This window comes from Orcinus orca, chromosome 5 (genome assembly GCF_937001465.1).
Source record: "Orcinus orca chromosome 5, mOrcOrc1.1, whole genome shotgun sequence".
NCBI classification, from domain to species: domain Eukaryota; kingdom Metazoa; phylum Chordata; class Mammalia; order Artiodactyla; family Delphinidae; genus Orcinus; species Orcinus orca.
In genome coordinates, this window is record NC_064563.1 from 96,573,739 (window position 1) to 96,594,746 (window position 21,008).

Here is a 21,008-nt window from a genome sequence, read left to right on the forward strand (position 1 = left end):
ATTTAAAAAAGTATTTAGTGATTCTCTATTTTCTAATATATGTAAAAAGACACGAGGTAATTCCTCATTATAAATCCATTGTTTTTTTTAAATTGTTTAAAAATTCATATTCAGGAGTAGCATCATTCTCTTAAATTACTCATAAATATTTGATTAGCTTACATCTTAGGTTGTATTGAATTCTGCAGCTGTGATTTTAGCCTATTTTAATTTTTTTATAATTATAAATTGGCCCTTTGGATTTCATAACCAATATAGATACTTGTCTATTATTTTAGGGATTTCAGTGATATATAATTTATTTTGGATTACGTTAGACTTCTTTTCCATCTTGATCCATTTTCTTGTCTTTTTCCTTAATTTATTTTAAGATTATTTATATAGTCACACATATATCATGGTAGACACAATTTATATGTGAATGTGTGGGTATATGTGTGTATGTGTATCTGTGTATGTGTTTATATATATACTTTTTTCTCGAGATTGTAAGATCTTTCATTAGGTTAAGGATTAAATATTGTCATTTATTCATCCTATCCAGGGCCGTGTATGTATTAGGTACTTACTAGACTAAAACATTGCCTTATTTAAACAAATTTTTATTTCTATATTTCCTTTTCTTTGTATCCCTATTAAATAACACTATTTTTCATACTTTTTTAATTCTTACCAATATGTTTGTATCTTCTTTGTGACGTAGATCTTTTCATTATCTGACCACTGAAAGTTTTACTGTGCCAAAAGCTTCTAAACTAGCAAATCAAGAGAATGTTGAATAAAACAATTTTTGGTTGCCGAAATGATGAGATTTCTTGATGGTGTTAGACTGGGAAAAGAGTATGCGAATTAGAGATTTATTATAGAATTTGAAGGAAATAATTTAAACTTACTGACCCTCATTTTTACTTGTTTTTTTTTTAAAATTCAGTGTATCTTATTATACTTTGGAGATTATATGACATAATAAATGTGGACGACAGTACCTAGCATGCAGAAAGGCCTTGGCAAATGCTGCTTTACTTCCATTCTGGAATTTCTACAGATAGCTATCTAAAAAATAAAATTAATGATCAGCCATATTGCAATTTGACATTAAAATTAGATGAGTATGTGGCATTTACAAAGAAAATAAAGTTATTTATTATTGCCTTTTAAAACCATAAGTTGTGTCTCTTAAATCACTCTATTGATGCAGGTACCTTCCTAAAGGAACAGTACAAAATGTTAAATAATCCAAAGTATTCAAAAAGCTTATGCAATTGCTGATAAAATCTGTTTAATTTTGTAGACCAAATTGTGATGACCAATTTAAAACATGTCTTAAATGGCAACATGATCTGACAGGATCAAGTGTGAGGAATTTACTGTAAGTCATTGTATTGAAGAAAATTCAGTATTATCACTTCATACTAAAAATACATTAACATTGCCTTTTCTCTCCCCCAAATTCCAGGAACAATATGAATTATATTGTGAAATGGGTTCCACTTTTCAGCTCTGTAAAATTTGTGCTGAGAACGACAAAGATGTCAAGATTGAGCCTTGTGGGCATTTGATGTGTACCTCTTGCCTTACAGCCTGGCAGGTATAATCAAGATTTAATTAGCAACGTTGATGTCTTCCTTATATTCCCTGTGAATATTTCTCTTTTCAGTTTTCTTCATCTTAATGATTCAGGAAGTAATACTGATAAGTCCTTTGTTTGAATGGTTGTTAGAAAAAAATCTCATGTTTGAATCTTTCATTTATATGATTTGATTTCTTTTTGTTTTTATGTTTGCTTTGCATGTATAACTTAATTTTATGATATTAATCGTAAGTAGTTCTACTTCTGTAACACTGTTGATTTCAGAATGTAACTTATCAGTGTTACCAACTAACCATATTTATATTATTTATCATAGGTCAGATTCTATTTATAGTAGGTCAGATTTTCAAGCAATAAACCCTAGTAGATAAATCTTACGTTGATGTTTCAACACCTCTCTTCTCCTGAGAAGATGTGCCTTCTGTCTCACATATGGGGGTCTACAGTTGCTCTGTAAGGCTAAAATAGAATCAGACAGAAAAAGTTTCCCAAATACCTTTAGTTCCCACAGAAACAGGCACTAAATTTTCCAATTTACAGAAGCAGAATTTAAGGTGAGCTGCCTTCCACTCTGTAGGCATTCAATAAATATAAATTGATTTGAGGTTTTAAATTAACACCTAGGGAATAATTGGTTTCCCCAAGGGCTTATTTTTTTTAAATATTTCTTTATCTGTAATAAAGTTTGGAGATTTAAAAATAGATCTTTGGACAGATTTCTAGTTTTGAATATTTAGAGGATTCACAGAATATTTTGCTCAAGTCATTTTTTTGTTGTTGTTGTTTTTTGTTTTTGCGGCACGCGGGCCTCTCACTGTTGTGGCCTCCTCTGTGTTGCGGAGCACAGGCTCCGGACACGCAGGCCCAGCGGCCATGGCTCACGGCCCCAGCCGCTCCGCGGCACGCGGGATCCTCCCGGACCGGGGCACGAACCCGCGTCCCCTGCATCGGCAGGCGCACTCTCAACCACTGCGCCACCAGGGAAGCCCTAAGTCATTTTTAAATTGCTCTGTTTAACACAGTCAGTATTGAAGTCAGTATTGCTGATTGGGTTTAGAAAACAAATAATTAAAATTTCAAGCCTTTTAAAAAATTTTCAGTTGAGTGTATCATCGGCATCCCTACCATATTCCTGAGCCTTCTCTCCAACCCAGAACCTGTGCATTGCCTGAGGAAGGATGGCTTCAGAGGATCACAAAGGGGCAATGCAGACTCATAGGAGCATTGATGTTTGTTGAGCTCATTACTTGGTAATAAAATGTTAATGATTTTCACATTTTCACAGTCTTATAAAGAGGGCCTCTTTTTTCCTTTGGGGACATTTTAAAAATGGATGAAAAAAAAGGGGAAGAACTAGGAAATGAATTACAATTGATTTACATTTTCAGAGTCATTTCTGTACTCCCAGACATCTCTGCTACCTCGCTAAAACTTGCTCAACATCCCTACACTTCTCTCTTTCAGTATGCATTTGGTTTATATTTTACCTGAGGTTTTCCTTGTTATCCTTGCCTTAATTTCCCTTTATCCCTTCATGATGCTTGTGAATTTTGTGTAGTACAGGGCGTTGTACTACACAAGTTGGAGGAAAAGGGATGCTAAGTATGGCATCAGCAAACTCTCAGCATAATCACGTGATTGCTATTTAAGTTACCTTAGCAATAATAGTACTGCATATGTAGCAGTGTCTTTTTATAAATGAGTTTCAATAAATTTAGTTACGCTGATAGAAGACAAAACTGTCGGTTTGCAAGTGGGTTTCAAATGTATCAGTAGAAAGTATTATAGAGATGTTATTGACTCAGTGCCTGGCTGACTGGGAGGGGACTACTTTAGGATGATTTGTTGTACCTGAAACCCATTAACTATTTCAGGGTAAGTATTAAACTGATAGGGGCCAAATGTGTATGTCACCCATTTAGATTGACTTATGTCCTCAGTGTGGTAGTATGGTTCTCACAGATATGAAGAAACTAAAAGTTTGCTTTTCTCCCTAAAGAAAACCAGAATTTTAGGCTGGTACAAACTTCCAGGACTCTACCTCCGTACATGGCCTGTGTATTTCAGCCCCTTCTCTGGGGGCCCCCGGCTTGGAGCATACAAATACATACATATTTCAGGACTTAGCATCTTCAACTTGAAACTTACCTAGCATTTGGAAGTTAAGAGGGTTGAAAGTCGGAAGCTCCCATTTGGTTGGCAGAACCTTTGATTAGTAAAGATTGTTTATAGTGTCATACAAAGTAGTTGTTTACCTTGTGGCTCAGGGTGAGTAAAAGAGTAAGGCTGAACGTAAAGCAAGGAGGTTTCACTTATTTTACTTTCTGTATACTTCTTAAATGAAATTTATCTTTTAAAACTTTAGGGCCAGTGCTATATATTCAATTTAGTAATAAGTCTGTGAACTATTTGCAATAGGTATGGTATGTGCAAAACACACAGGAGTATTTCCCAGTTGTCATGGCTATGTTATTAACCCTTTGCCCTTTACATCACCACAGGTTTTCTATATATTACTCTGTAGTCTCCAGATGGTGCAGTTTCTCTTGCCTGTAGCTAAACAGTTCCTTGATTCTCTTCATGATTTTTCATGTTGATCTACTGGCCTTATATTAAGATAATGTCCAGTCATATTTGTAAATTAACATTTGCGATTTCTTTCTTTCTCTTTTTTAGTCTGAAGTATAGTACTTCTTAGTTTTACTTTTAGAGATTGAGGAAGTGCATAAATTGCCAAGTGCTAAGAACTGTCTGTGAGTAAAATTTTAGGAGAAGCTGTCTGAGAAAGTAGTACTAAAGTAGTAGTTGACCAAGTTAAGTAGTAAAAAACTGACAAATTCAAAAGTGCTTAGAAGGTTGAAATAATCAAAATAAATCACACTCATGTCACTAGTGAATAATGTTATTATCCTAATGTAATCATAGAATTTGGCATATAAGTTAATGAAAAAATATGCAAAGGCATTGTTTCAGCATCTTTAAAATTCTTCTCACACAAGACAGTTCATGATCAGTAAATATTTTTCTGATACATCTTGTATATGTCCCTGTAAGCTCTTACCTCCTTGTATTTGTATTATAAGCATTTACAATACATATTTACCTCTTTTGCCTCTAGGATGTGGATTGCTTTACCTGTTTTAGAATTCCTCTCCCCTAGCATGCTACCTCCACGTTGGTAGTTATTCGGTAAATATCTATAGACCGTGTACTAGATAATGTAAAGGAAAGAGAAGAATAGGGCTAAGAGCACGACAAATAAAAAGACACTGATATTATGGATCAATTGAGAAAAGCCCTTGTAATGTCTCAGTTCTGTCCATTTCTCCTCTGCAAAGTATCAGTGGACTTTTCAAAGACCTTTTATCATGTTTAAGATCCGAGAATGATTCCTAAGAATTTTAAACCTCAGATCCATTTGTTCCATTTAGTAGCTGCTGGGTGATTCCCTTCAACTTTTCACATTTTGGTTTTTTTGCACTTTTTTTTTTTTAATTCCTTGCAATATTACTGGCACTAACCTACAGGCAGGAAGACCAAGTTTCTATTTATTGCTTTTTTACACTGAGAAACATGCACAGTGATCCCTGATTCAAGTTTTCTCTACCCTGAAAAAAATTGTTAGGTCAGTGTTTGAGAATTTCTAAGTGATGTTCCATAGTCTCTACATCTCAATGGGATTTTAGTGGTTAGAGAAGCTTCAACTTTTGAACATTTCTGCTTTTGGATAAACTGAATATTTCTACATTTTCATATAGATTTCACACTGTGCTGCCTCCTGCCAACCAACAGATCTGTTTTGGCAGTTTTCATATTTTTGTATGAACAGCAGTATTTGACAGTCATTTAAATACGTTATTGCAAAATGCCCCTGTTATTGAATAAAAATAAGTCTTATGAAATTATTAATCCATTTAAAATACAGTTAACAAACATTAGCTATACTAAAAACCTCACATCGTAGCCCCAATGAGCTGCTCACTGGACTTAACCTAATTGTTGGTCAATATGAGGACAAAAAGAAACAAAATTATGGAACATTTCCATAGTTCTGCACTGTATTGTCAAACATTGTATCTAAGCTTGTAGATGTAATTGGAAATGTTATGTGAGTAGTAAGTCTCTGGATATGAGTACATGTAGTAATATGTGTCTTTTTTTTCCAACTTCTTCCTTATTCAAAATGGTAAAAGGCTAGAGTCTGTTTTCTAACTTTAAAGCCAGTGTTTTTGTTTTTATATGCTTCCTTGTTTTTTCTATCAGAGAAAAAATTGAGTTTTCAAACGTAATTGTGCACAAGGATAATTTGGTTTCCCTTAACTGGCTTGGTAGAAGCTGACATAGAATATTTTATCCGTCAGGCTCCAAGATCTCAAATCCATTCGTTTTCATTTATTTAGCAAACATTCTTTAAGCAGCTTCTGTTTCCCAGGTTCTGTACTAAAGACACAGTCCCTACCCTCAAGAAGTTAAAATTAAATCTAAAAATTGTATCGAGGGGCATGGTACTAATAATCACTTGAAATGAATATCCTGTTCTCTTTCAAATTTAATTATGGATGTGAGACATTTTTGTTACTTTCGACTACTTTGGTTGGGCATGCTGATATGAAAAGGATTTTAAAGGCTGCATGTCTGCCAAGAAGCTCTGATAAATCAGGTCCAATAGGAAATATTAAACCCTGACCGCAACATATTATATGTTCAACCATTGTGCATTTTTAGCAAGTAGTTCTTCACCAACTTTTCCTTCCATTTGATGCCCTACTTTGGTTTAATTGAAATTCATTGGAGACTTAAACTTTGTAATTAACGGAAACCCTAAGAAATGCACAGTAGAGGTGTCAGTTAGTTATTATGGGCTGCAAGTGGTTACTCTTTAATTGCTGTCATAATGGCCCATTTAGTCATGCCTCTGAAGAGGTGTCAGATACTTTTTTCTCCTTCTGAAACTGTTATTTAATAAATTGAACTGGCAAGTCTGAGTTTACACAGAATACTAAGTAAAATGAGTAATCACCTCTCTAGAGGCATTCTTTGAAGTAGTATCACTCTGGGTTCGGCATTTCTTTTTTTAAAAAAATAAATTTATTTTTGGCTGCATTGGGTCTTCGTTGCTGCGCGTGGGCTTTCTTTAGTTGCGTCAAGCGGGCGCTACTCTTTGTTGCGGTGCACGGGCTTCTCATTGTGGTAGCTTCTCTTGTTGTGGAGCACGGGCTCTAGGTGCACGGGCTTCAGTGGTTGTGGCACGCGGGCTCAGTAGTTGTGGCGCACGGGCTTAGTTCCTCCATGGCATGTGGGATCTTACCGGACCAGGGCTAGAACCCATGTCCCCTGCATTGGCAGGCGGATTCTTAACCAGTGCGCCACCAGGGAAGTCTGGGTTCGGCATTTCTGTTCCATCCTTGGCAATGCAATCCTTGGAGAGTTTTCTTTCACTTCCACACTATTCCATGAATATTAATAAAACATGTTCTTCTTTACTTCCTCCATGTCTCCTTTTCTGTAATAACATATTATGCATCAGTGATATTGCAGGGTGATCACATAAGGTGTAAAGTAAGGAACTGTTTTTGTTCTTTCTTTCCAGGAATCTAGAAAATACCTGCTGCATACAGACTCTTAACTGTGTTCTTCAAATCTTTCTTCCAAAATAAAAATGGATACACATATGCCAATTGGATATGCAGCCTTTGTTTGAATTATTGCCAAGGACTTTCAAATTCAATTAAAAGCAAAGCTAATTTTCCTCTGATTATTCCTCCTGCATATTTTTTCAAAATAACTTAAAGGAAAGATATTAGAGTATTCAAAATACTTAGCAAAAAGTCAGCAGATGAAAATTAATAAGCTCGGATTTTAATATGACATGTGATTAAAGAGATTTATAGGTGTACCATATTTAGAGAGCATGACTGGGGAAGAAATGTGTAACTGTCTAAGAGAGGTGAGAAGCCAGCTCAAAGAATCGCATTCAAGGCACTAAGAAGTAATCTTAATATATCTGTTTTCAAAAGCAACCAGCCTTTAAATTTCTAGCCTCAGTGAAGCTTCATAACCTTAGTACTACAAATAAAAAAATATTTGCCTTTAAGAATGTTATAAATTAGTATTTGTCCTTGATTATATGTTATGTCTTTTTGTATAAATGTGATAAAGTGTTGGAGCTCCTCTTTCACTTTGAGAGTCGTGTAAGGGCTATGGTATGTTTCCTCAGCTATCTTACTTCTTTTCTTTGTTCTTGAGACTATTTTTGTAGTAATTATACCAACTGGAATTTAAGTAGCACTTTGGAAGGCTTTGAATTAATTTATCTCACTTTATCTTTAAGATATCCCTTAAAATGTGCATTCTCTCATTATACCCTACAAAGAAGATGAAATGGCTTACCCAGTGTCACACAGCTGCAATTGGTGGGTATAGGATTCCAATCGAAGCTTCCAGATTCAGAATGTTTATGCTTCTTTCCTGATTCACTGTTTTCATGGTCCTTCCAAATTAAAACTAGAAGAGTCTAAATTTGTCAATGTCGTCTTCCCTTGCCCACCATAAAAGAACATCAAAACCAAAGATCTCTCTCTCTGTTACTTATTCTAAGATCACTATTAACTATCATCATTCATTCTTTATAGCAAGAATTTACTAAGTTTTTGTGGGATATATTGTGCTCTGAAAATGCTTAGTATGGACCCAAGCTACTCTCAGTATATGTATGTGTATATGTATCTATCTAGTTATTTATCTATAATTGTTTCATGTTTAGAAAAAGAGATTTATGGTAACTTCAAATCTGTGTGAAGTATAGCAAGGTAATGTACATTAGAAGTTACTGAGATGGGAAACACACATATAGTAAAAATATACTCATGAAATGAGTATATGAGACTCATGAAGTCTTATGTATTCTCTAGGGCCCTCCATTTATATTGTATTTGTGGGAAGGCATGAAATGATTGAACTTAAAGTGTGCCTTCAAATAATTAATCATCTTGGGAGCAAAAGAAATTGTACTATATATGATGTTTATCTTTTAAAACATTAAAAGAAAGTATTTAAGAGATAATATTGATCTGGACAACATTTAAACAGAAATACTATGGAAGGTGACTGATACATGATGATGATGATGATGATGATGATGATGATGATGAGATGATAGTGACAATATTTATTTGGATTTTTACATAGGGTGTTACTGGGGAATGGGAATTTTGGGGGGAACTTAATTTTTTTTTTCTATTTCTCTGTCAATGTTAATTTGTTCTCAGGTTACCTAAAGTTATATTTAATATCATTAACTTGCAGTATTTATGGTTGCCAAATGAGTCTGAGTAGTTTTATCATGAGCATATTACATAGTTAAGTTTCAGATGGTGTAGAACGCACTGATAACTTCTGTCTCATTTGGTTTGGGAGGATTTATTTGAGGAAGTGAAGTCTACTGAGTGAATTAGAACAGATGGAGTCCAAGTACTTCCTCTTAACTTTCTCAGAATGTGAATATGTTGGGGACTAGAGAAGGAATTATGTATTGGTCCTTCTTCTTCATTAACATATGTTCTGTGATCTTGCGTTAAGTGTATATTGACAGAAACGTTATTTTAATTATTGAGGCACAATCCTGAAGAGTTAGGTATCTATCGAAGACATTCTTCATATGTGTTTAATCAACTATCTGACAGAAATGAGGTGGAGTACCAAAACAGCACCAAAATTTGAGATTATGAGTACCAAATTTGACAATATGGTCAAACTTAATTTGCATATGACAATAGTTTACAGAGAAAGTGGTGGGTGAAGTCATATTAGAGGAGGCATGTTGTGTGATCTATGTTTGCAAATCAGAATGGAAGTACATTGCAGCTGGATTTTGATCCTAGTAAGTAATGTAAACGCTCAACAAAGATAAAGCTTAACAGAAAATATATTTTGTGACATATACTCATAAAGCAGCTACTCTCACATCAGTAATTTGTATAGCATTAAACTTTAAGGTAGGAGAGATGGCAAAAAAACCTAAATTCAGTTTCAGATGAACTGTTCCCAGTCTTTTTCTTGTACCATCAAGATGCTATTATTGCCTTTCACCTCCTTCCCTTTCCAAACACAGTCTTTTGAGTTACCCCTTATCAGGAAATAGATCACATAAACCAGAAGTCATCCTTAACCAAACAACATGCAAACTGACCCTGGAGGTTCTAAGGAAGTCTTTGAAGGGGAATACAGTTGCTTATGCATTCTAGCCACTGTACTCAAAAATAATATGACTTTAATTATTTCGATTGAATAGATTAATTGTAGTTATGATAACTGTATTATACTTAGGTCTTAAAAGATTTTCTGGTTTTTAGGTACACATACTAAAACGTTTACAGATGAATTTATGTAATGTGTAGGATGTACTTCAAAATTATCCAGGGGCGGAGGGAACAAGTAAACATATAGCTGAAACAAGATTGGGTGTGAATTGGCGGGGGCAGTGTGATGAACTGGGAGATTGGGATTGACATATATACACTAATATGTATAAAATGGATAACTAATAACCTGCTGTATAAAAAAATAAATAAAATTCAAAAAAAAATTGGGTGTGAATTGATAATTGTTGAAGTTGGGAGATAGGTACATGCAGATTCATTACACTTTTTTCTCTGCTTTTGTTTATGTTTGAAAATTTATGTAATAATTTTAAAAAAATGTATAAATGCATGAAGTGTCTACTTAGGGCCCAGAGTACAGCTTTCCATCCTTCATGCATTAAAGACACAGGGAACATCAGCTCTTTTATATTTTAATTTTTTACTTAGTGGCATTCAGCTTACTAAAACTAAAGAAAAAAACTGTACACCCATTTCTCCCACCACCCACTCCCCCACCTCTGGCAACCACCAATCTGTTCTCTGTATCTGAACTTATTTTTGTTTTGAGTTAATTTTTAGATTGCACATGTAAGAGAGATCATATGGTATCTATCTGTCTTTCTCTGCCTTATTTCACTTACATAATGCCCTTGAGGTCCATCCATGTTGTGGCAAATGGCAAGATTTCATTCTTTTTTATGGCTGAATAATATTCCATTGTATATATGTACCACAATTTTTTATCCATTTATCCACTGATGGACACTTAGGTTGTTTCCATATCTTGGCTACTGGAAATAATGCTGCAGTGAACATGGGGTGTGCATATATCTTTTCTAATTAGTGTTTTCATTTTCTTCAGGTAAATATCCAGAAGTGGAATTGCTGGATTGTATGGTAGTTCTTTTTAATTTTTTGAGGAACCTCCGTACTGTTTTCCATACTGCCTGCACCAATTTACATACCCACCAACAGTACACAAGGGTCTTCTTTGTCCACATCCTCACCAACACTTGTTATTTCTAGTCTTTTTGATAATAGGCATTCTAATAGGTATGAGGTGATATTTCACTTTGGTTTTGATTTGCATTTCCCTGATAATTAGTGATGTTGAACATCTTTTTATGTAACTGTTTGCCATATATGTATCTTTGGAAAAATGTCTCTTCAGATCTGTCCATTTTTTAATCAGATTGTTATTTTGTTTTTGTTTTTGCTGTTGAGTTGTCTGAGTTCTTTATGTATTTTGGATATTGGCCTGTTATCAGGTCTATGATTTGGAAGTATTTTCTCCCATTCAGCAGGTTGTCTTTTCATTTTGTTGATGGTTTCCTTTGCTATGCAGAAACTTTTTAGTTTGATATAATCCCACTTGTTTATTTTTGCTTTTGTTGCTTTTGATTTTGGTGTCAGGTTCAAAAAATCTTGCCAAGACCTATGTCAAGGAGCTTACCGCCTATATTTTCTTCTAGAAGTTTTATGGTTTCAGTTCTTACTTTCAAGTCTTTAATCCATTTTAAGCTAATGTTTGTGTATGGTGTAAGATAATGGTCCAGTTTATTTATTTATTTATTTATTTATTGCCATGTGGTTGTCTAATTTTCCCAACACCATTTATTGAAGAGACTGTCCTTTCCCCATTGTATATTCTTGGCTCCTTTGTTGTAAATTAATTGACCATATATCCTTGGGTTCATTTCTAGGCTCTCTATTCTGTTCCATTGATCTGTGTCTCTTTTTGTGCCAGTTCCATACTGTTTTAATTACTATAGCTTTGTATTGCTCTGCTTAGGGCCATGAATACCACTTTCCATTCTTCATGCATTAAAGATGCAGGGTACATTGGTTCTTTCTCATCTTGCTCTTATATATTAAAACTATCTGTTTGAAATTATCTTATGTAGATCCATAGGAAAATTCACTGCAGACACACAGTATGGGTCCATTTTGACTTTTATAATAAGGGGATTTTACGTGGATGACAACCTATATTGAAAATGTACTTACATTTAATGTTCTTGTTATCAAAGATAGGAGAAAGGTTTAGCTTTCCTTAAATATTTGCTACTGTGTTAGAAAATATCAGTGTAAGATGGGAGAATTAAGTATCAGTTTTATCATCTGTAAAATGATGGAGCAAATACTTGAGTTGCCTTGAAGCTCACCAGACTTGAGCACACGTGGCAGTAAACATCAAGGGATTTTGTACTAGCCTGTCTGTATCTCTTCATACCACCTTAGTTCAACTATTTTACCATTCCAAGTTTCTTTCCCAAATTATGTAGCAGTCGATGAATAAGGAATTGTTGCAGTTTCTTTTCATTAACCAATCCAGAAAGCATTTGTTTTTCTTTTTTTGACAATTTGTTTGGCAAAGGAGATGTTCAGTTTGTTAATCAGAGTGATGCTTGGGAAAGAATAAACTACGTACCACAGAATCTGCCACAGAGTGTATATGCTAAGTAATTGTCCAGTGAAAGGAGAGTGTTACTCCACCACTGATCAGAGTGTCACTGGAGGGCAGGTAGATCACCACGTTCCCGTCGTACCAAGTGCATGGGACAATCTTAAGTACTGAATGGTTTCTTTAAAGATGTTAGCTCTTTTCATTCATAGTCTCATCTCTAAAAATGATGCCGTCATGCGATTTCTGCCTTAAAATGATCTTATAAGTTTTATAATTTTTTAAAATAACATACTAGTAAAGTCAGGGTATAATGGAGAAACAAAAATATGGTGGTGAATGTCATATACCATCTATCTCTAAAAGTCAGCATTATCTGCAGGGCAAGAAAACAGTCTTGTCCTGTTTCCCTCCCAACTGTGAATTCTTAATGTAGTTAGTTTTTGAGAAATAGAATTGGGAAATTTTCAGAAAACTTCAGTAATTACCAGTAAATGAATTTCTGGCCCAAAAGTATTTGCACAAATCCCTTTGCAGTATCTAGTTTGAAAGCAAGATGAGGTGCAAAACTTGATATCTCACATATTGTTACATTCCATATGAGCTGTGTCAGAATGACAGGCTCTCAGGACAGATGATGATTTCTGAAAATAAACTTATTTTTTCCCACTGATTGCTTATAAACCAAGGCTTTAAAAGACCTAGGCAATTAAAATGGAAATATGTAGCCATAGTTATGTGCACAGGAACTTTTCCAGAATTCATTTTGAAATGGATTGTTCTAATTGATACTATTACTTTATTTATAATGAATTTTTATCAAAATGTCCTTTTTATAGAATGTTTAATTTGCACTGGTGCCTTTTGGTAAAGAGGGACATGATTTAATTTCCAGTTTTCTGCAGGACTCTAAAGTTTTGATACATTAAAATTGTAAATGAACATTCAGTAAAATAAAGTTAAGCTCCTAACTTTTTGATTTATCCTAAATCAAAGGTTTTTGTAAAGAAATTTTTCTTAAAAAATTTGAAATTTTAAATACTGAACATATATTTTGTTGGTTCCCCGTTCTACTCTACCACCTTCAAGGCAGATCTTCCTCCACCCCCACTGCCTACCTGAAAACCTATTTTTTGCAACTTCTTTTTATAGTAGAACTTTGGCCCCTCTCAGTAGTGTTTTATTTGAACAAAGACCAATCAGCACAATTTTTATGTTTGTTCAGGAGTCAGATGGCCAGGGCTGCCCCTTCTGTCGCTGCGAAATAAAAGGAACGGAGCCCATAATCGTGGACCCCTTTGATCCAAGAGATGAAGGTTCCAGGTGCTGTAGCATCATCGACCCCTTCGGAATGCCGATGCTGGACTTGGATGACGATGATGACCGAGAGGAGTCCTTGATGATGAATCGGTTGGCAAATGTTCGAAAGGTAAAACTAGAAAACATAGGATTTTTTCAGTTGTTGTGTGGACATGAAAAAGAAGTGATGCTGTCGCAAGTTGGGTATGACGGAGTGTGGGTTTGGGAAAGAAAGATTCTGGAATCAAAAGAAAGGTGAAGATATAACTAATGTTGAAAGGCTGATGGAATCATAGGCTGAGAAAGAACTAGACTAATCAGAGTGCTTTCGCTGGTTTTAAACTGCAAAATGAGAGATGGTGAGAGCTTTCGTATAGAGAAAAACATCATCTGAGACTGGCAATAGCACATCTGTAAAGAAAAATTTAAGAAAGAAAATTATTAAAATTAGAAGTGATGAAACTGATGAAAAATAGTCTTTGTTGAAGTCTAAAAGAAGTGTCTGATAGTTATTCTTCTTATTAGGAAAGCCAGCCTTCTGTTTGGCTATTAAGAGGTCACATAAGATTTACCTTTATGAATTTACCATAGTCTGGGGTTTGCTTATCAATATTGCAGACTCAAAAAATTAACTTTGTCAGTTCACTGGGAACGGATGCTGCTGCCCAGTTGGAGTTTATGCAACCAAGCCCACAAGAGACTACTCAATGAACCAGAATGCCAATTGAGTAATTAACAAACCAGAAACATAATGATCAAGAGAGCTGGACTCTAAGCTATCAGGCTGTTCTCTGTACAAAAAGATACATGAAATTCAGATTACGCTCAGAAGTTTTTTGCTCCTAAAATCAGAGAAATGGCAGTGAGTGTTATGAAAGCATCTGCACACACAGTATGAAGGTGCCCCCCCTTCCTTCTGATGGCAGGCATGGCTAATCAATCATGGTTCTCATTCCTGCTGAGTTCAGACGTGGCCTGCACAGCCTTATAGAACCCCCACTGCAATTCATTAGGATTTGGCAGGTAATATGCAGCCTATTTGCCATCTAGGTGGAACGATGATAAAGTGTAATGGCAGAAGATTGTATTTGCCATATGCGTCCATCTCTGTGGTAGGGAAACACTTGGTGCAGGAAACAGATGAGGTGATTTGGGGGTTACCCATTCTTTATGGCTGTGTCAAAATTTACTTCTTGGCCTCCTGCATCTTCTGTGTTCCAGTGTTCCATGCTCACCAGGTACTTATCCTTAGGATTTTTAAATAACAAATTTCTACATATGGAGATATATTAATACCACCAACATGGCTACTCTCAAATTCTACTTTGGTCTGGGGTGATTTTTATTATTCACCTCATTGGTTTTTCATAAATGTCATAATTTAACTCTCATAGTCATAGTTTCTCTCAAGAGAAACTACTCTTGATTCTAGCCTCTAATGCTGACAGCTACATTCAGTTTTTACTTTTGAAGTTTGTGATCCCTTTGGCCCAAGAGATGGAAGAAAGGAAGTAGTTATCCCTCAGTAACCCTAAAGGATGAACAAGAAAAAAAAAATCTCAAATTGAAACAGGGCATTGAGACTTGATTTTAAGATGAACTCAATCAGTAACCAACATTAATATGTATATGAGCAAAGCTTTTTCACATTTTATTCTCTCAACTTGAAGAGGTAAATATTCTTCTCATTTTCAGATAAGGAAATGAGGCTCAGACTAGTCATGTGACATGGCTATATTAGGAGGTTGTAAAGCCAGAATTCAAAGTTGTGTCTGCTGGATAAAAATAACAGTGATATAGCCAACACTCCATATGTAGCTTCCTTACATGCTGAGTGATGAAATGGTTTCTACCAAGTCAGATTGTGGACTGTATCCCAAAATACTTGTCATATAATGTTATTTTAATAAAGTAGTAACATTTATGATTTCAGTGAGCTGGCAGTGTTCTGTGTTCTTAAGTCCTTGATCTCATTTAATCTTGCCACCAATCCAGTAGAGAAGCTCCTGTTACTGTCCTGTTTTACAATGGAGGAAATTGAAGAAGAAAGAGGTAAAATAACTTGCCTAAGATCCCAGTACTACTCTAAAGCAGAACTGGGGCTTTTTTCCTAACTTCAAAACTGTAGTTATGAGCCGTCATGCAATACACCTCTTTTGCCCTCTTTGGAACATGCTGCACACATTGTACTTCATAGAGTACAAGTCTGTGTTCTCTGAAGGTCTTTTCAGTTCTGTAATATAATGTACATCACGAATAGCTACCAACTCCCAATGAAATGTTAACCAGAAGTTAAGAACAATTTGAACTGTGATCTGTTGGTATTAACCTGTAAAGATATTTATGCCCTAATTGGTCACCAAAAACCCAAGCAAATTCAATTAGGCCCTGCTAATCGAGATATAAAAAAAACTATTACATCTGTTTTTCCATATACTAGCTGTATGTGGCTATTTAAATGTAAATTTTAAATAACTAAGATTTAATAAAGTTTTAAAATTCTATTCTTTAGTCCATTCAACATATTTGAAATGCTCAACAGCCCCTTGTGTCTAGTGGCTACCCTGTTGAACTGTACAGATGTGGAACATTTTCTGTAGGTATTGAAATATCTAGTATAGATAGATGTAATAGAAATAACTAATATCCAGTAGATAATTATATTGGACAGAGCGTTATTAGATCATTCCTGCAGGTTCTTACTAGAAGCAGCTAGGTTTTGTTGCAAAAAACCTTTTCTTTTAATTTAGTAACCTAATGGTCTTAGCTTGGTCTGAATATTTGACTGTGATCTAGCACTAAAATCAGCCATCTGTGCCCTGTTTTTGTTTTTCTGTGAGCTAATGATAACTTTACATTTTAAATGGTTGTATATTTAACTGATTTTTTAAGTACCTACATAATTTCCTTGATTTTGCATCTTGTCTTGCAAAGCCTTAAATATTTACTATCTGGCCCTTTAAGGAAAACATTTCAGTCCTCAGGTCTAGGGCACCTTAAAGCATTTAAAGAATGCTTATTGAATGCATGGATAATAGGGAATGACGGAAAAGTATCTGAGAAACATACAACAGCTCAGGTAGTTCCAGTGAATGAGGTGGTAATGTTTTATAGCTAGGAAAAAGGCATTTCAATTTTCTTTACTAAATGGGCTTTCTTCCTTCAGTGATTGCTGTCAGGGGACGGGGAGCCGGGCCTTAAGAGTAATTCTTTCAAGAACTTGGTACACCTTACTGCTTTGGGGAAAATGGAGTTTACTCTATATGAGTTTGGGAAAGGTTGCAGTTTCAGCCTGATTTCCACTGACTTAAGTTGAAGCTTGAGCTTTGCTTCAGTAGTAGCGCTGACAATTCAAGGGAATCACTGGTAACATAAAATGAACACACGACATTCAAAGGTGACTGGTGGTTTTCCCTGATCTTTCACGCACTCTCAAACCATGCATGTTGTGTTCCCTCTGGCACACTGGTGAGCTTTTTTTTGAGGGAGCTGAGAGGTTTTGACAACATCTTCTCTTTAGTTTACCCAAAAAGGAGAAGGCTGGTGCTGCTCTCAGACATTATTGTCCCAGCAGTCAGCAGTGTCATTTAACAGAGCTTTCACTCGAGTCAGTGTCATTTCCATACTTTCTTATGACAGTTAGAGATTGGAGAAATTTAAAGAACCTGTAATCATTTAAGTTGAGGAATCATATTTCAGTTAAATGTATTTATGTGCACTGATCTGCCTCTAGACAATTCTAAACAGACTGTGAATTTTATAATATTTTGTAAATCACTGCCACTTAACTTTCAATAAAACCTAAATTTTACTGTAGATACAAGCATCAATTCTTTCTGAATAATATGGTATTATGCTCCCATAATACTTCATAGGTACTTCTACTTCAGGAGTTACACTAAATTGTTACGTTTCATTTAGAGGACTGTCTTCTCCATTAGACTATTAATTCTTAAGGCCAGTGCCAATATCTTATTTATCTTTGTGTTTCTTGGTACCTAGCATTTATTAAGTGAAATAACAAATGCACATGCATGTTCACGTGGTCTGTGAGGGCAGTGGCCTGATTTTGTGCATCTTTTTCATTCCAATCTGAAGACTGAGTATATCTGTTACAAAATACCAAATTATAGATTCTATTCAGTTCTGTCTTATAGATGAGGCTATGAACAAATATCACAGATCACTTTGACACAGTAGCTCTTCTACCTGATTTTCTTCCATGCTGTTTTTTTCAGTGATTCTGTTGCCTCATTCATTCATTCATTTTAAAAACATTTCATTCTCTCAACTCCACGAGTGACTGTCAGTCATGGTCCAGCAAAAGGAATCAGTTTTCTTTTATCTGCCATGTCAAATACTCATCTCTATCTTTCTCCTCTTTTATGAGCAGGTTGATGACTATATTGTGAAATTGTTTCTGTCTGTCTTAAGCATATTGCATTCTTTAAATTAGTAATGCTTCCATCATAGCATAGAGAACTGAGCTGTTTGTATATTCCTGTTGCCATGGTGAGGTCCTGCAGCTGGAGTTTATAAATAGTAGCATACTGAACATATAGAATGTAGTTTTATTGTTTTATAAGTTTATTTAGTAATGCTAATCATACAGAAGCAAATAGAACCCATACATCCATAATACAGTGTATTGGTTGCCTTTCTAGATATAGGCTATTTTATGAGTTTCACTAGAAGGTGTTGCAGGTTTTGCTTGAAATTGTACCATTGCCTGAGTTCTCAAGCTGTCAGAATTGCTAGGATAATTGGATCTGAGTGAGCCCTTAGAGGAAGTCCAGGGTGTGATCAATAAGATCACATCCTTCTCTTTGACTTCAGTCAGATCAAAGCTAAGAAAACATGTCTATTGCTATTCAGAATTTTGTTTCATTTTGCCAAAGGTGTACAGAATCTCAGCAGTTCCTTAGCAATTACTTTGATAGAAAATGTTATTCCTGAAACTCATAAATTACAAACAAATGATTTGATACAAGATGTGTTGACAGGCTGACCTAGTGTATGAACTGAGATTAATTCCTTTGCTCTTAAACAATAATTCCTTTGCTCTTAAAACAATATTTAAAATTTTAATGAATGACCATATAAGAGGAAAAACAGGTGTGACCAGAGGTCAAAGGAATTATTCTTCCTTTATCTTTTTTTTTTTTTCGGTACGCGGGCCTCTCACTTTTGTGGCCTCTCCCGTTGCGGAGCACAGGCTCCGGACACGCAGGCTCAGCGGCCATGGCTCACGGGCCCAGCCGCTCCGCGGCACGTGGGATCTTCCCGGACCGGGGCACGAACCCGCATCCCCTGCATCGGCAGGCGGGCTCTCAACCACTGCACCACCAGGGAAGCCCCTTCCTTTATCTTTTTTTATACATTCTCCTAATGCTGCCATCACCAATTAAAATACATATTGCTGATTGAAAACAATATATCATCTAATTCTTGCTTTTCCTAATAATGTGTGAGGAAAGGATCCGTAGTACTCCTGATCCTGAGGAAGGAATTCATGTGTATAGATCACAGTGTTTTTGCAGTGTTCTTAGGCGACTGTTACCTTTTTAACGTGACTTAGATTCCAACCACAGGGCTCAAGTACATGCTGGAGCAGTAAGGACAAAATCTACAACAAAAGTGAAGTTCGAAAATAACAAGGCATTTGAAATGTAGAACATGGTTCTCAAGTATGGGCAGTTCTACCTCCTGAGGGTATTCAGAAATATGCGGGGACATATTTTGTTGGCACAGTGACTGAAGGGTCGAGGGAACCACTGATATTTAGTGGATGGGGTCAGAGATGCAAAACATCCTGCAACCGTGGGACAGTCCCACCTAAGAAGAATTATTCGGACCACATGTCAACGGTCCTCACCTCTCCCGCTGTGCAACACGGGCAGAGTCGTGGATGACAGTGAGCAATCCAAAGTCACAGGTTCATTGTTTGCCATTTAATTGCATTTTGTTTACTGATTTTCTTAAAGTTCTCCATGCAGAATAGTAGCATTTTCTATATTAGTACGTGAATATCAAAAAAAAAAAAAAAAACCACCTTGTCCAAGTGCAATGTGATGATATAGGGCAGCGGTCCCCAACCTTTTTGGCACCAGGGACCGGTTTCGTGGAAGACAATTTTTCCACGGACCGGGGCCAGGGGCGGTCATGGTTTCAGGTGGTAATGCGAGCGATGGGGAACGGCAGATGAAGCTTCACTCGCTCGCCCACTGCTCACGTCCTGCTGTGGGGTCCGGTTCCTAACAGGCCACGGACTGGTACCGGTCTGTGGCCCAGGGGTTGGGGACCCCTGATATAGGGGACCTTGAAGACACTGTCACATATTCCTCCAAAATAGTTTGAATATGTAGTAGTTTAGGAGAAGCTAGCACTTGAACTCTTGTACTTAGTTTTGGGTTGGCCTCCTGTGGTGTAGACTGTGAGCTCATGGTGGGCCTTGCTCTTCCTCAGAGACTTGCATAGTGCCTGACCTATGTTATATGCCATTGAGAAAGTTTTGTTTTTCTTTTTTTTCATTGAATGATCAGTGGTGACACTGTTCTTAACTGTACTATTCTTCAGAGAGCTATGGTCCCCAGAGTCCAGCAACCTGAGTTCATGTTCTAGTTTTGCTACTTAGTATCTATGTGCCTGCATTGGTTATTTAACTCTCTGTGCCTCAGTGACCTTGTCTGTGAAACCCTACCTCTGAGAGTTGAGGTTAAATGAGTTAATGAATGTAAAGCCATTGGAACAGTGCTGGTACATAGTAAATGTTAAGTATCAGTTGTTATTAGCATTATTTTTATATAGTGTTATTTAAGACTCCTACAATATTGCTCTGCTTCTGAGAATTAAATATCAGTATTTTTGAGATGTCTATGGAAGTATTTTTTTCTTTTAGGTACTATTACCTGTCATTGTTTAGGAAGAAATAGACACCACAACTGGATTGGTTTGGCAAGAATTGGTTGTATTTCTTTACTGTATTAATGTATACATAATTATGATTACATTACATGACCACATTAAATTTACTGTACAACTATCTTATAGATTTAAAACTCAGAGAAAATGCAACATTGCCAACATGTCTGCTGGCGTATTATTTTAAGGACTATGTAATTTAGATAAGCTTACAATAGTCTTATTTTCTACATAAGTAAATTAAAATGATTAAGTACAGGGAACTCTAATCAATACTCTGTAAATGACCTATATGGGAGAAGAATCTAAAACAGAGTGGATATATGTATATCAACTATACTCCAATAAAAATTAATTTAAAAAATGATTAAGTATATATTCTCTAAAGTAGGGTGAAGAACCTAAGTAAATAGCAATTGCTTATTGTTCAAAG

General features: G+C 35.8%; 1 protein-coding gene across 1 annotated transcript in view; it reads left to right on the plus strand.

The window, feature by feature from the left end:
* The window catches only part of CBLB (Cbl proto-oncogene B), a 214,354-nt gene that overhangs the window by 124,305 nt on the left and 69,041 nt on the right, over positions 1–21,008 (plus strand). The window contains exons 9-10 of the mRNA XM_033432235.2: positions 1,457–1,588; positions 13,581–13,784. Of these exons, the coding sequence (XP_033288126.1) occupies positions 1,457–1,588; positions 13,581–13,784 (336 nt within the window). The remainder of the gene's footprint in view (positions 1–1,456; positions 1,589–13,580; positions 13,785–21,008) is intronic.